The sequence below is a fragment of the Gadus macrocephalus genome, chromosome 16 (genome assembly GCF_031168955.1).
Source record: "Gadus macrocephalus chromosome 16, ASM3116895v1".
Classification (NCBI taxonomy): Eukaryota; Metazoa; Chordata; class Actinopteri; order Gadiformes; family Gadidae; genus Gadus; species Gadus macrocephalus.
In genome coordinates this window covers 21,846,798-21,863,267 of record NC_082397.1, presented here as the reverse complement: position 1 = coordinate 21,863,267, position 16,470 = coordinate 21,846,798, and the positions used below count along the sequence as shown (strand labels likewise).

Here is a 16,470-nt window from a genome sequence, read left to right as displayed (position 1 = left end):
GTCATTGTGTGTGTGTGTGTGTGTGTGTGTGTGTGTGTGTGTGTGTGTGTGTGTGTGTGTGTGTGTGTGTGTGTGTGTGCTTGAACCTTGTCGAAGGGCGGGAAGACGATGGGTTGCGAGGAGTACTCCTGGAAGTGCACGTGCAGCTCGGTGGCGTTCTCCGTGTACGGGTTGGTCTGGATGGTCCCGATGGGGTTCAGCATCTCTTCAAGTTCATCTGAACGCACACACACACACACACACACACACACACACACGCACACACGCACACGCACACGCACAAACGCACACACACACACACACACAAACGCACACACACACACGCGCGCGCGGTTGGAGCAAGGGGCTGCAGAGAGTCGTGTAGTACAGCGAATGAAGGAGCCGTACGACAGGTTCAACGCGTGTCGTGGTACACTGCTGCTACGGGGTGTGTCCAGGGCCTACCAGGGAAGGACGACCAGCTGTGCAGGATGACGTCGCCGGTCTTCAGCTGGCCTTTGTAGTCAAACACCATGGTGTTCACCCAGGCTATGGGGTAGTGCTGTGACAGAGACGGGAGGAGAGGAGAGGAGAGGGGGCGCAGAAATTACCAACCACTTCCTCGAGTGACACTTGAAGTACCCAACGTGAAGTAGGCACTCAAGGGCCTCGCCCCTGTGTTTAGGTGGTTACTTAGCTCTATTGACTCTGCTTGAACCCTGATAAATATGCTCAGAGCTGTATTCATCCTGGCTACTTTGTGCAGCACCATAACCAGAATTGAAGCACAGTGCCTGCCTTGCCTGGGGGGGGGGGGGGGCATGGTTTCCTTGGTGTAGGAGGAGGAGGAGGAGGCTGTGTGAACACTCTGAAGCCCTGCAGCTAGTTTCAGGCCGGCTACCATAAAAACAGATCCGAGTGCGTACCTGTGGTCTGACGCAGCCCAACGCTGACCACGCGTACACGGGGTTGCCTCGGCGACAGCAGCACAACCGAGACCAGGTCTCCAGTTCTCAATAAATAAACGGGAAACGGAAAAAAAAAAGTGCACGGCGCCGCTCACCACTTTCCCCGCCTTGCGGATGGTCTGGTACTTGTTGGAGTGCGTGTTCTTGGTGGACTTCTGCTTCTTCACCTTGTCCATGATGGCGTACACGGCGAAGCAGAGGCGCGTCATGCGCGGCAGGTCGCTGGCCACAATGTCGAACTCCAGCGTGCCGTCCGACCAGGCATGCTCCGAGCGCCCGCTGCTCTCGCTGCTCACCGCCGGCTTGCACAGCAACTCCGTGCCGTGGAACAGGCCCGCCCGCACCTGCACCTGGGGGGTGGTGGGGGGGGGGGGGGGGGCGTCACGAGGGGAAGATGGATCCGGGCGGAAGTGGAAACAGTGGATCTGGGTCGTAAAGGTTCCTTTCCATTGATTTTCATTGTATTTTTTTTTTTATTACCTCGTGGATAATTTTTTAGCTCCGTGAGGGGTTGTTGTTTTCTTTAAGAGCATAAATAAAGTGCAGGTGTACCAAGAACATAAAAATTGGAATATTGATTGAAGTGTTTGAGATTGTTTTGATAAATCTATTAGGATAGCCATCAAACTATGTACACAAAGGATAAGGCTGAATATTCAGTCACATTTTGGGGCTTTTTAGCTCCGTGCCATCAGTAGCATTTCAAATGTGCTAAAACAAGACAAATTTGCATGATAAGTTTACCTGATATTAAGTCAGTGTCGATACATGCATAGCTAACAGAAAGGGCCTTCGGCATAGCTTGAGCTTTATTGGTCCATTGTCACTTGGGTGATTCATGTGTGAATCCTGTGTCGATGCGGTGAGACAGGAGACATACACTTTGTTGTGTTGCTTGTGAACAATGCAGGGCCCGAGCCTACCTTGGCCGTCTCCTCTGCGTTCACCTTGCTTGCTTTCAGGAGGATTATTTTAAACTGGCTAGACACGTCCCACACACAGGTCTGTACTTGCTGCAGAGAGGGAGGCACAGAGTGAGAGTAACGAGAGAAAGAGACAGAGAAAGTCGGTGAGTTGTAATGTGAACGCAGTCTATGGCGGAATTGACGGTAAAAACACCACAACACACTCTGCGAGCACAGCTCATTACATACTCATTTACCCCACCCACCCACTCACACACACCCACACACACCCAAACCCACACACACACAGGGTGTGAGGGTCAGCCGGGGCATTCTGATGTCCAGCAGGGATTTGCGAGGGTCAGCAGTCGGCAGCACAAACACGATCACATGACTGTCTCTTCCCCATGGAGCCAAGCTTCATGACTAACTACCACACTTCCTGCTGCTGGCGGTGAATGCGTGCCTGTTTTCGGGCGCGCATGTGTGTGTGTGTATATGCATTCGTGAGTGGCCATTGCAAGGTGACTGCACGGAAAGTGTTAGTTTTCAAATATGTGTGTGTTGTTATTTTTCCCACCCCTCATATGCATGTGTGAATGTGTTCCATCCAGTGTCCCTAGCCCTTCCAATACCCGAGAAGGGTGTGTGTGTGTGTGTGTGTGTGTGTGTGTGTGTGTGTGTGTCATATGACGAACCGTGTGCTGTTCCACTATCAGAACACTGAGTCCTCGAGTCCTAAGGCGCCTGCCTCTGACCAATTAGAGATGCTGCTTATCTACAGTGCCGCCGCAGCAGCTGAGTTCGCAATAAAAGGCGCCTCTGCAAAAAATAGATTCCACTTCCTTTCAAAGGCAACCATTCATGGACCACAGGATATCAGTCGTACCACAAGTGCTCAGCACCGTATTCAGGCGAGTCCCAAATCGACTAAATGCATTTTCCACTCAAACATGCTATTTTCATTGGCCTTGCTGTTACTGCATGCATTAAGCCAGCGAAGAAATCAAGGGTCAATAAATTAATAAATATACGTTTTGAAAGCATATATATATTTCAAAACAATATTTGGCAACAAGAGTACGGCAACGTTGATCACAAATCCCTAGAACCACAAAAGCTCCAACAAAAGCTCTGTAGAATAACAACAGGTGTCCACAGATACTCTGAACACCTCAAAAGGAAAAAGGCAGACACACGTCAAAGCGGCCAGCATCTGCTGAAGGGAGTGATATTCAGCGTGTGGGGGTTTGGTTTCTAGGCTACACACGTCTGCTGCAGGGCAGGCATGTGCGCACACAGCTGAGAAGCGTTGCCTCGCACCAAAAAAAGAAAAAGATAAAAAGACATGTAGCCTCGTAGCCTCCGCGCCTCCGCGTACGCCTCTCCAACGCGGCCTCCGCAGAACGAATGCTTTGAGGCCGGAGGGGATTTCTACTGCACTGATTTGTAATAGAACACACACACGCACGCGCACGCATACGCACACGCACACGCACACGCACACACACACACACACACTCCCACCCAAGAACTGACCGTAGGCGCTCTCCTCTTGGGCGGGAGGGGGACCGGAGGGTTTGAGGACTTGCGCGAGACCACTGCGCCGATGGCCGAGATCTCCTTCTCGAACATGGTCCTGATGGTGCTGGTCAGCACCAGGGTGAGGTGGGGGGGCTCCCGGGCCTGGATGCACTCCTTGATGTACTGCAGGACCAGAGGGAAGAGAAGGGGGCGCGTCTTAGGATGGAGGGTGCGACGACCTGAGGCACGGAGAGCAGGCTGTTGAACGCCATGCACTCCGCTGACGGCCCTCCGGGGAAGGCGGCGGTTCTGGGGGGGACGGGGGGGGACTGGACCTTGCGATGCGTTGCTGTGGACGGGACTCACTAGAAATTGTACATTATTTCAAGGTTTGAACGCTTTAGAAAATAATCTGGCGTGCTGCATGGAAAATTCTCCAACCAAAGCTTTGTAGTGCAGTCAAAAAAGACTGAACGTTTTGAGCCGTGGCTGAGGCTGCGTGCGTTACGAGTTTTGGCACCGCACCCACCGCCCGAGCAAGCGACGCGAGCACTGCCTAAACACGTCTCCAGTTTACGCACCTTGAGGCCCGTACCCAACGCATACAGAATCAAACAAACCCAGGTGAAATCAAGCTGAATTTAAATGTAAACTATAAACTATTGTGGCAGGGTGACGCCAGGGAGGAGTGAGGGGAGTGGTAGGTCTGTCAACCTGCTGGCTCCACCCCCCAGGCCATACATGGACTTCTCTCCAGTTAACGAGGCAGGCCTGAAGGCCATTAAGCTGGAGTGCTTGCAGTTAAAAGGGAGAGCAGCCTACCCCAAGCCAGAGCGAGCAAGTTACAGAGAGGACTGAGTCATAAAGGAGGTGGATGACCCTTTTCCCACCCTGGTTGTGTTTACTAGGTGATTAAACCATCCTAAGTTGAACCGCCTTTGTGTGTTGTGTCGGTATTGTCTATTCAACTTGGTGGCGTGGAAACCCCACACTCAAAGGCCCGCTACACTATGTATTATTGGATACAAAATATGCATAAAATGCGCGTGTGCACACACACACACACACACACACACACACACACACACACACACACACACACACACACACACACACACACACACACACACACACACACACACACACACACACACACACACACACACACAGGGATGGCTCACAGTAGAGTACTCGCGCTACACTAAGCAACCGTGGCGCAACATAAGGGATTGTAGGTTTAAGATAGAGAAGGACACAGTGGATGTTTACCCAGTCTACACAGTTTACCAGACTTCATGTAATGAGCTACGCACGCCACAGACGGGGCCGGAGCCATAACCATCAAGCCATAAAAAAAATCAAGCCATAAAATGCTACGGTGCAACAGGAACAGATGTTTTTTAAACGTTGACCGAGGTCCTGTTTTCACTGTTCACAGAACACAATTCGAAGAGTTGAGCTTCTGACGCAAGTTAGCCACCACAAAGGTTTGGTGTGCGTGCCTGCTGAATACTTCTCTGAAGGTTTAAAATGGAATTCAAAACACAACAAAAGATAAAACCACTGAGCCGGAAGTAGTGTTATTGAGCTGTGAGCCGACTTGTCATGGTCCACTAATTTCTGTTTCAACGAAATAGAAAAAGGGCAGCCCAGAGGCCGACCCAACCTTGTGCCCGATATTTTGTGGTCCAGGGTACGAGACGTTTGATGTCCGGGTCCGTTTATGCAGGCCTTTTCTTTTTATCTCATTCTTTCCCCCTGTTTCCATGACGGGAAATATCTCAGATTCCACAAGTTTTTGTCACGCATCGGTTAACATGGAACAAACTCACAACCACCTCAGCCTGTTGTGGGTAGGGTTAGTTTACAAGAGATGGCTTCTCGATGCGCAGCCTCACCAACACACGTTTCAGGTTCTCACCACATCCACGCGGGTTTGCAAAAAACCTCAGAGAACGGCCGGGGGAAGATGTCGCGGCCAGGGCTTACCGGTGAGCAGCGCGTCGGAAAATGTAGTGAAACTACATTTAATAATAGATAATAGAGGCACTAGGAATCGGGGAGATAGAAGGCACAATAACGTGTCAGAGACATTAGCGTAAGTCACCCGACATTGGCAGGCGATCAGCGACGCAGGAGCCGAGGACATTGCTGCGCAACTCCTCCGCAAAAAGTTTCATTCCATATTTGAAGAGAGATCCAAAATCCTCGTGTCAACAAGGCATTATCTGGCATTACTTTAAATAAGCCTTTCATGAGTAGAAAGGACAAACAACTATTTGGCCCACTTTGAAAAATAGTAAACTCAATGACCCTACAGATAAACTCTGAAGAAAATAAATGAAAGAACACAACTGTACTGCACGGCATCTCTATTAGAAGACATCAAACTGAAACAAAGACCCTTCTCACTGAATAACGATGAAACGACAACAGAAGAGGTAATCCCGGCCACCTGCTTCACAATTAAAACTAAACAGTGATACTGATTCTTCATGTCTCTCTGACATCTACGTCAGGTGCACTTTGAAACCCCCCGCCACACACACACACACACACACACACACACACACACACACACACACACACACACACACACACACACACACACACACACACACACACACACACACACACACACACACACACACACACACACACACACCTTGTACTGGATGAGGGGGTGGTCCCCACACAGGAACTCCAGCCGCTGGCTGACCCTCAGCACGTAGGGCCCCTGCCGGGAGTCACCCTCGGGCCCGTGGGTGGTCAGCCACTTCTTGAGGCCCTGCTCCATCACCTCGGTGGGGGTGGAGGCCGGGGACACCCTCAGGCTGGCTGCGTCCTGGGGAGGGGTGGGAGGGATGGAGACAAAGTTTTTAGATGTTTTTTATTACTTTCATTAAATTCGGGAACGTGTACGATTGAGCCCATCCCACTGAGTAGGCAGGAGACCTTCAGAATTAAAACACTAAATAACTCTCACTGGCTGTGTGACTGTGTGACTGGCCGGACGTACGTATTACGTATTGTCAGTAGTACGATGCTACTAAAGAAAAAAGAGGTACGGGCCTGGTCAGCGTTATTTATTTTATTTTAGAAATCAGTTATAGGATGTGATTTTATTGATACCATTATTTGAATCACTATCGATCAGCATTGAGTAAATATGAGCATGTCGTTTAAGGGTTTGAGAGCTAGTTGAGATGTGACACATTGTGTCTTTAATCACCAAGGGGAAATCATTCTCTGCACTGCCCTCATCCAATGCTATGACGGGTAGTGGGCTGTCTTTCTCTCAGGGCGGCAACCCTGCCTTGCTCATGGGCAGGGCAGGAGGGTTAACTTGTTTGTTGTGTGGGAGGAAACCCTAATGAACACGTGGAGAACATACAAACTCCACACAGAGGGGTCCCGTCCCTGGTGGGCTTTGAACCTTTGGGGTAGCTCTGGTTGATGAACTCACTCCTGACCAGTCACTTATCTTTCTTCTACTTTTGTACTGGCAATCCCATTTCACTTAGTTTTAACCTTTCGTAGTACTTTCCTTAACCACTTAGGCAATGTCAATGTTTATTTTCCATTCCAATAAAGCTCCTTTGAATTGAATTGAGAAAATGCAAGAGAGAGAGGGGAAGAGTAGCGAGAGTAGAAAAGGTTACAAAAAGAGAGCATTAAAGTGCCATTCAGCGTTGTGTTCTTACAAAAACAACATCTGCCGCTTGCAGAGATAAGGGCACCACTGTTCCTAGAAATAACCCACTGTGTGAGCTCATATCCTGAGAGAGATGTAGCAAAGCATTGGAGCCACATCCAGACTTTTTTACGCGTGCACACACACACACACACACACACACACACACACACACACACACACACACACACACACACACACACACACACACACACACACACACACACACACACACACACACACACACACTGTATGCTTGTTAACGTGTCAGAAAAGTGTCAGTCACAAAACACGATAAGCATGTGTGTACAAGTATGTGGTGAATCACGGAACGCATGTCGTAACCATTAAGAAGACATATAAACATAACACACTAAAAATATAGATTTTATTGGCCCCAGTAAAAGAAAAAATATCCGTACAGCAATAAAATGCCAGCAGATAATTAACTTTTTTACTGGCCTTTAAAAATCTGCTATGAAATTAGCAGATTACTTGAGCTTGACAGAATGCATTTACCTGTCAACACACAACGGCCCTGCTGTTGGTTTCATTTCCATTTCCATTTCCATTTAGGGCATTTAGCAGACTCTTTTATCCAAAGTGACTTACAATGCTTTACACACACAAACCCACACCGACGACAGTGCAACCATGCAAGGCGACAGCCAGCTCGTAGGAACACCTCGACACGAGGAAGAGCCGGGGATTAAACTAGCAACCTTCCGGTTACAAGTCAACCCGCTCCACCTCCTAAGCTAAGCCGACCTCTGGCGATCAGCATTCAAGGGGAGTGACGACCTGTTTGGATCTCACAAAATACAAACGGAATAAGACCATCTTAACAAGCCCATGTGAAATCACTCCAGGTGGAAACGTCCTGGCTCATCATCTGTCCCACCTGACCCAGGCGTGGACTACGGCCGCCTGGGTCAGGTCTGTGTCCCTCCCTCCCCGAGGGCACAGCGGGAGGTACCGGCTAGGCTAATCCCCGGGAGACCGGGGGGGGGGGAGAACGACGAGCTGAAATTAGAGCGAAGTGGGATGTGTTTTCATTGCCAAGTGGGTACTAGTGAGCACATCATGAAGGGCAGGGAGAGGAGAAGGTTACGTGGAGCTATAAGGAGGACCCAGGAGAGGTGAAGGAGCGAGACAACAGGCCCAGGAGCTTAACCGCAAAAACGGTACGTTCCCCGACAGCTAAAGGTTCCCCCATGCACATTTCCTGCCACTAATGTGGCTTCCTGCCAATCTCCACCTGGGGACATTGGAACAGATGGCCTATGTGTGCATGTGTGTGTTTGTGGTCGCATGTGACTATATGCATGTACTTCAAACATGTTTTTTTTTTCGTTTTGCAATCTGTGTGTACAGTGTGTTAGCCAGGACAAAAACAATCAGTATTAATATTTAATCGTGTTCTTCATATAACACCGAAAAGAGAGCAAAAGAGGTGAGAGAGAGAGAGAGCAAGAGATGGATTCATTTTAATAAGAGGGCTGTACTGCTCTGAGTCGTCAAGCTTTTGCCTGTGTGCGTGTGTGTGCAATTGCACGTGCATGGATGGCATAGTTTCACCACTTGTGGTGACCTATTTAGTGCCGTCACATGGCTATCAAGCTGGGTCTACTCACATGACCAGCTCCTATCTCAGCACTGCTTACCCTGACCAGTGAGAAGCGAGGTTAGGCTACTTTTGTTTAACATCAGACAACAGAGTTTAACAACAGATCCAGATCAAAAGTTGTTGTCCTGTTCGCAGTGCTTTACACAACAACAATGTTTTCATTGTGTGTGGCAAGCCCTGTGCACGCAGCAACTACAATGACATCCCGTCATCAAACACTGAATGAAATTTTCGCACACAAACATGTCAAGGTTCACAGTAGTGTGGAAGTCGAGAAAGGTCACCATCCAGTCATCTCTTTCCCTGAGGAACTCCAGTGTAAACGTTAGCCTTCGTCGCTCTCGTTAGCCTTCGTCGCATGACGCTCTCCCGTCGTGCATACGGCGCGATATTCCTCGAGGAGCTGGCCTAGTAAAATGCAAACCGTTCCCACGGTCACCAGGCACAAAAGGCCAAAGCGTGACCCACCTTTACAAACATGTGTTTGTAAAGGTGGAACCAACCCCAGCAGCTGCTGCAGGTCGCAATTGACAGTTGGAAAGAGAGAAAGAGAGAAAGAGACAGAGTAAAAGAGAGAGAGAAAGAGAAAGAGAGAGAGAGAAGAAAAAAGCAGAAGAGAGCAAGTATTGCTCTCTTCTGCTGATTGAAAGGGAGAAACGGATTCCCAGGACTAATCAGGGAAGCGATGTCCTGATTGTTCAGGAATGGTCTCAAATAAAGCATGGCTCCTCCGGAGGCCGGCACAGTAAACCCTAAACCGCTATACTAAACCTACAGCGCATTTCCCTCTTAACACCTGAAGATGACGATGACATCTCTGCCCAACGACGCTCGAACAACAGCTCTTAAACCCGTGAACCCACAGCCCCCTCCGTGCTCACCTGGGACTGGTCGAAGTGGATGGTGATCTTCAGGTACTCCTCCTGGCTGTAGCTGGAGGCGGCGGGCGGGGCGGCGCCAGTGGTCTCCATCTGCGGCGAGAAGCAGGCCTGCAGCCACTCACTCCAGGTCATGGCATGGTAGAACTGCATGCGCGCCTCGCTCACGCGCAGCATCTTTGCCCGGAAGTCCTTCACCTCCTGGGCCTGTAGGGCGTCCAGCTCATGGAGACCTGGGCGGGGGACGGGCGGCCCGGGTGGGGGCGGAGGTTTGTTGTTTATTATCAATGGGTGCTTATGAACAATTTGTTTGGTTGTCAGCACCATTGGCATTGTTCATAAATAAACTCTCAAATCATCTAACCAAATTATAACGGAGGTGTAGGAGGTGTGGGGAGAAACGGCCATCGAAACAATGATACATGCGCTGATATCTCTCTCTCCCTCTCTCCCCCTCTCCCCCTCTCCCTCCCTCCCTCTCTCTCCCTCTCTCCCTCCCCCCATGGCGTCGAGTGGGGTGGAGGGGGGTCTGCCCGGGGCCCTCACTCATGTTAATGCAGCAGTACCTGTGTGACCACTTGATGACGGACAGCGGAACCAAGTGCTGTTGAATGGTCATGAGGGAGGTTCTTCAACAGGCAATGAACCTCTTCACAGCCGAGGCAGAGCTAAATGCCAGGTGTGTTGACCTGACCGCATTGCTCCTTTCTATTGAAATTAGTATTATTATAGGTTGCCTTTTTTTCTCACTTTCTACGGAAGTGGTGTACAATGTTGAGTTCAAAACTAAAACAAACATGTTGACATTTAAAGGCCATGAGGCTTTTTACTTTTAACATAGTCTTTTGTGTGCGAGTCTGTATTTCTGTGTTTGTATCCATGTAGGTCAATGGAGCTTTTAAATTGCTGATATCAATATCAAGCAGTTTTATTGCTCTGACAAACACTACCCGAGGTTCAGGTTGACCCGCAGTGGAGACTGGAGGCAACAGTAAAGTGTCAGAGATCCACTAGCTTGCATTATCTTCTTCCAAGCCATGCAACCAGTGCATGAACGCACATTCGTCACCGAGTGTAAACCACAATTTTATTAAAATGAGTTGCAGTCATTTAGGTGTGAGGGAAATAATCAAATTGCGATTATTTCGACCAATATTGCGATTGCGATTTAGTATGTGATTTTTCTTTTTAAAGTTCCTTATGTTATGTATTATTCAAATACATTGGAAGCTGCTCTTTCCTTTAGGCCTGGACTATGTGTTGAGATGAATTGATGCATGAATTGATGTAACCTCTTTTTATAACTATTGAATTGTAAAAGAAAAATAAATATGATTCTGACTGATCTCCAGTCAGTAACAGTAACAAGGAGCCCTAGTGAGAAGATACGCATGTGCACATGCAAGCCGCTGCGATTAGGCGGGGACATGAATAATGTTGGAAGTCCTGTAGCCACATCTGCAGAAGTCCCGTGAAGAACTACGGACGAAGCTGCCTCAAAATACACATTGAAAGAGGCGGATCAATCCGTCTCCCGTGGGGATTCTTCAGGCCTGATTTGGGTGACCTCACACTCTCGCACCCGGTGAGGTCCGATCACCGGCAGATATAAGTGACGGAGGTAATGGATCCAGCGGTGTGGAGTCCAGCCCCCCACAGCCCCGCCCGCCCCCCACCAAGAGCGTCTCTATCGGAAGGTTTGCAGGCCACAAATGGGCCCAGTGCCGCAAGCAATGGCCGAGGGAGCGGCAACTGGCAAGTGTAGCAGCCTGTTTGCCATGCACCATCCCGGCTTTAGACTTTAAGTGCTTCGCTTTATCGGAAATGTCAAATGGGATTGGGGGGGGGGGGGGGGGAATCAAGCACCGTGGGAGAGACCGCTCCCGCTGTGTGTGTGAGCGCGTGACTGTGTATGGGTGCATTCGTGTGAATGCGTATGTATGCGCTTGGGTGTGTGTGTGCGTGTACGTGTGTGTATGCGTGTCTGTGAGAGGGAGAGAGAGCTTGCATAACCGCTTCAGAGCTTGCAAAACAATATTTTGAAGAACATACGGATGACTGAATCGATCCCCGGAGCTATAAAGACAATCGTTGCCTTTATGGTTTGCAGGTGTAGGACGGTCTAGTTAGGGTCTACCGGTTATCACGCTGCCTGACGCCCACCTGCTCCCTCAGGACAGATTAACCAACCACGAGTCAGGCCTAGATTATAATGCTTCCTAGAGGGAGGGACTTCAAAACGTGCACCCCAGACCAAAAGGAATACGACCTCCAGGGGAAAAAGGTTAAACTCACCCTTCCCGATGAGGACGCCGATCTTGGAGTCCAGCAGGCGCTCGGCACGGCCACAGTTGCGCGTCACCAGCCTGAGCACGGGCAGGAAGGGCCGGACGTCACACAGCCGCCGCGTCTCGTCCTCCAGCTCCTCGTGCACCGCCGCCTGGTTCACACACTCGAACATGTGGCTCTCCATCTCGCCCAGCGCGGGGAACAGAGGGTACGTCTGGGCCTGCTTCCATAGGAGCTGGCAGGGGGGGAGGCAGGGGGACAGACGGAGAGAGAGGCAGAGAGAGAGAGAGAGACAAAGATAGAGAGAGGCAGAGACACACAGAGGGGGAGAGAGAGGGGGAGAGACAGAGGTAGAGAGAGAGAGAGAGACAGCGACAGAGACAGAGAGAGGCAGGGAGACAGAGAGACCGAGAGACAGACAGAGACAGAGAGACAGGGAGAGAGGCAGAGACAGAGACACAGAGATAGAGAGAGGCAGAGAGACACAGAGGGAGAGAGAGAGTGAAAGACAGAGAGCGGCAGCGAGAGAGATACAGAGATACAGACAGAGAGAGAGGTTAGTGTTGAGGCTTCATGCTTGCTTCCCTGCCATGTCATCATCCGTCTTGATAATAAATGCTGCCCTTGATCTGTAGTCCCGTGCGCACTTGTCAAACTGACTTGCTTACTAAGTGTGTGGCCTGTTTGTAAACAAAAAACTGCACAAATTTATTTAATCCTATCAAAACACAAGTGAAACACGGAACTGCAAAAACAAATAAAAAACATAACTCCTGTTCAGGAGAATGCAAGCAGAGTAAATATTAAGCCACGACTTCCACAAGATCCAACCGGGATGTGAATCATCCTACTAAACCAATAGGCACATTAGTCATTTACCTGTTGTCGCAAGGTTGGGCAACAAGTGGGTGTGTGGGTCTGTCCGATTCATTTTTGGAAATCACTTGTGGCCATCTTACGCACTTAATGCTGGAACCAAACTCCTAAAGGCTTAAGTCCCATTCCTAGCCATTCCATCCAAGATTTTATTATTGGAGATTTGCTGTGGAATCCGTTCTCAATTATCATTGGATAAATTCCTTGACCATCTGCAGGCAAACACGCACGCACGCACGCACGCACGCACGCACGCACGCACGCACGCACGCACGCACGCACGCACAGTTTTCTGCATGAATGAAACATGTTCCGGCCTCCAGAGGGTCAGGGTACCATCGCTGTCTGGGCTTCAGAGGGGTCTCGTTACAGTTGAACAGAAGGCCCTCAATGTACGGCCTGGATGCAAAGTGTCTATAAATAGTATTTATTAATTATATTGTTATTATCATCCTCATTCGTCCTCTCCCCCTTTATCAATAGGGCTTGTATGTCATGATACATCATAGGATCTTTGGTTGCCGATACTCTATATCATACTGAGCAGACTCAAGAACGATGTAGTATTCTATAATCTGAAAATAATATTAATGATAATTAGATTTGCCACCATCACACATGAGAAAAGCTGTGGAAGAGTCCCCATAGTGCAAATCCTTTCAGGATTAATTCCCAAACAAAGGCCAAAAAATTGCACAGTATAAATATCAGTTGAATGCCCCTTTGCTTCCAAAATGGAGGCGGTCCATGAGAAGTGGAGATTAGCGTACCCTCCCAAACCCTCATTTCGCTCCGCGCTTAGCCCTCTGAGGTAATGAAACCTCAAGTGAATGCCAGCATAACAAAACAACAACAACAACAACATCTTTCACGAGGCAGTGAACAGACTCATGGTTTCACAGGAGATTGTCTTTTGGTTTAACAAGTAGCGTTGGGAGTGAGCCCCTGGAAGGCCCGCGGAACTGAAGCGTCGGAGCTCGGGAGACGCAGTGTAACCCCGTCCTCCGCGGCCGCCAGGCGTCACCGTCTGGGAGACGAGAAACGCGAGACGGCTCGACGGGAAATCACAGCGTACCGCCGATCAGGTTTAGGCAGTTTATGGAGACAGACGGCAGATGGACGTACTGACTTTGATGATTCCTACCCAGGAGAAACCACTGTGTGCACCTTTGCGCGATGTTTTGTGGATGAAAAACATTCAAGCCATGTTTATTCCCGTCTGTATAGTGTGGATGTGCAAGGATTGTTTGTGAATACAATAACACCGGTAATCTAAAATAGAGCCAATAGCAAAGACCCATCGTTGAGTGATCACTGATGCATCGCAAACGACGGCCATTAATACTACCTTTAAAAACAGTTGCATACCGACATGCTGTTGATTCTAAAACAAACAAAGTCAAACCTCAGAGACCGGGTGCACAATGAGTCCATGACCTCTGACCTCCAGGTCAGCTGAAGAGCTGCAATCAAACGGCAGGTCAAAAACTATTTGCATGTAACGAGCTCTGGCCACTCGCAAAACAAAAACCAACAACCATCCTGCTCAGGTACAGCCGGCAAGGTCATAACAGCCATCACATGACTGCACACACACACACACACACACACATACAGATCACGGCTCAGTGTGCGCATGTGTGTGTGTGTGTGTGTGTGTGTGTGTGTCAAAAGCAAGAGAAAATAAATAACAAAAGAGGATGTGTTGCGTGCGTCTCTCGGGAATTACAGCTGGTGGAATAAACAAGACAAAAGCGCCGTGCGTGTGTCTGACAGGGCCCTGCTGATCAAACCTGATGCACTGCAACCACTCACCACAGGACACCTTACGTCATCGCCTATGATCTCAGAACAAAACAACAGCCTTCCCATAAGAACCACCTCAAGCTTGGCTCAAGAGATGCCTTCTCTAACCCCAAATCCAACTGGGTTGTGCATGAAACCTCATAACTACCCCCGCACCCACCCCCCTCCATCGCCAGTAGCCTCCCCACCTCCCACACACCTTTCACCTCCCCCATAGCCTCCACCTCCCCCCACACCTTTCACCTCCCCCTACCTCGCCCTCCACCTCCCACACCCTCCCCCATACCCTCCACCCCCCCCATGCCCGCCTCCACAATAGAGGCCCTCACCAGCTTGATGTGTTGGATGGTGGCCTCGCTGGGCACCTCCAACTGGATGTAGATCCCGGTGGGCAGCAGGAAGTCTACGGGGACCAGCTCCGTGGCATGGCCAGCCAGGGGCGACCACATGTCCAGGATGTCCGTCATGGCGGGAGGCATGGCAAGGTGGTCCGCGGGCCACTTCCACCATAGGGACCTGTTGAGAGAGACATTAAGGGCTTACTAGACGATCAGATCAGTATACCCTTTCACTTTGTCGAATTGTGCTTTTTTTTTTATGACATTTTCACTATCAGTATATATTCTTGCGTCTCATGTTTGTATTTTGGTTCACTTTTTGTGCTTAGGCCTGAAAAATAAAAAAAACATGCCAATACAGCCCCTTAAGTGAGTGAGTGAGTGAGTGAGTGAGAGAGAGGTAGGGGGTCGGAGGGTCCCTCACTCGGGACCTCGTTCCGAGTCCAAACACCAGTGGTAAACCCTCGTGATCGGGCTGGGTGACGTCACATCCCGCACAGCAGCCAACAGATAAGATGACCGGGATTAGGCCGCGAACAGCGAGTGCTTTACGTCCTCCGTCGTCCACTTCAGCAAATTAAAAGCTGCAAGAGGTGGAGTGCTTAACGGTCGGCTCCCCACTCTCAGCGCTCTGCGGCAGACCCGTCCCATCCGTTGACATGGCTGAAGCAATGAGGTCAGCCACAGAGGAACGTACAACAACAGTTTATTATGAGGCCACTGTGGTCAGAGACACCCATCGAACCTGCTCTGGGAACCTCCCTGAGAGGGAAAACTTACTCTGGTTTCTCTATGGTTTCGTGTTAACAGTAGTTTGCATTCAGTTGGTAACTGCAGGTTAGCAGATGCATGAAAAGAGCAACCTTTCTTGGCCGTAGCCTACGCATAAGATACAGCCTTGGTGGTGCAGTACCGGGCACAGACAACAGTTTAGCTCATGCGGCCATCAGTATGATCTCCAACTAGAGAGGCCTACTTTGACAAATTGACAAATCGCATATCATTTTTGACCAGAGAGAGGGACATGGATAGAGAGAGACAGAGAGAGAGAGGCAGACTGAAACAGAGAGACAGAAAGAGACTGCCATGTCTCCCTGCCATGTCTTTATCGACCCCCCACCCCCCCTTCTCTGAAGTACAGTGAAGGAAGATGCCAGGGGGAAGGGGAGTGTGAGGGGGGGGGGGGGGGGGGGGGGGTATAGCCTTAACTCAGCTGGGTACCAGAAGACAAAGGATGTGGGGCGGACAGACTATCCTCGTGCCAGGAAAGATGGTCAATAATTCTGAAAGAGAAGTGAGGTAAAAAAAAGAATCAATCTGCAAAACTAATCAAGTTTTCCCTCTCATGTTCCTCATCACCGGATGAGGACGTCTCTGAGATCTGCCTGACGGCTGGATTAAATAACCTCATTCATCAGCGCACACACACACACACACACACACACACACACACACACACACACACACACACACACACACACACACACACACACACACACACACACACACACACACACACACACACACACACACACACACACACACACACACACTTTTAATTAATGCAGCCATTGAAACACGAGGAT

The 16,470-nt window shown here is 49.7% G+C and overlaps 1 protein-coding gene across 1 annotated transcript in view; it reads right to left on the bottom strand.

Moving 5' to 3' along the window:
- pik3cb (phosphatidylinositol-4,5-bisphosphate 3-kinase, catalytic subunit beta) overlaps positions 1 to 16,470 on the bottom strand; it is a 40,784-nt gene that overhangs the window by 12,020 nt on the left and 12,294 nt on the right. The window contains exons 2-10 of the mRNA XM_060075980.1: positions 14,876 to 15,062; positions 11,871 to 12,099; positions 9,579 to 9,808; positions 6,042 to 6,221; positions 3,392 to 3,559; positions 1,871 to 1,960; positions 1,043 to 1,297; positions 445 to 541; positions 87 to 217 (exon numbers count right to left, since the gene is read on the bottom strand). Coding sequence (XP_059931963.1) covers positions 87 to 217; positions 445 to 541; positions 1,043 to 1,297; positions 1,871 to 1,960; positions 3,392 to 3,559; positions 6,042 to 6,221; positions 9,579 to 9,808; positions 11,871 to 12,099; positions 14,876 to 15,025 — 1,530 coding nt within the window. The 5' untranslated portion in view covers positions 15,026 to 15,062. The remainder of the gene's footprint in view (positions 1 to 86; positions 218 to 444; positions 542 to 1,042; positions 1,298 to 1,870; positions 1,961 to 3,391; positions 3,560 to 6,041; positions 6,222 to 9,578; positions 9,809 to 11,870; positions 12,100 to 14,875; positions 15,063 to 16,470) is intronic.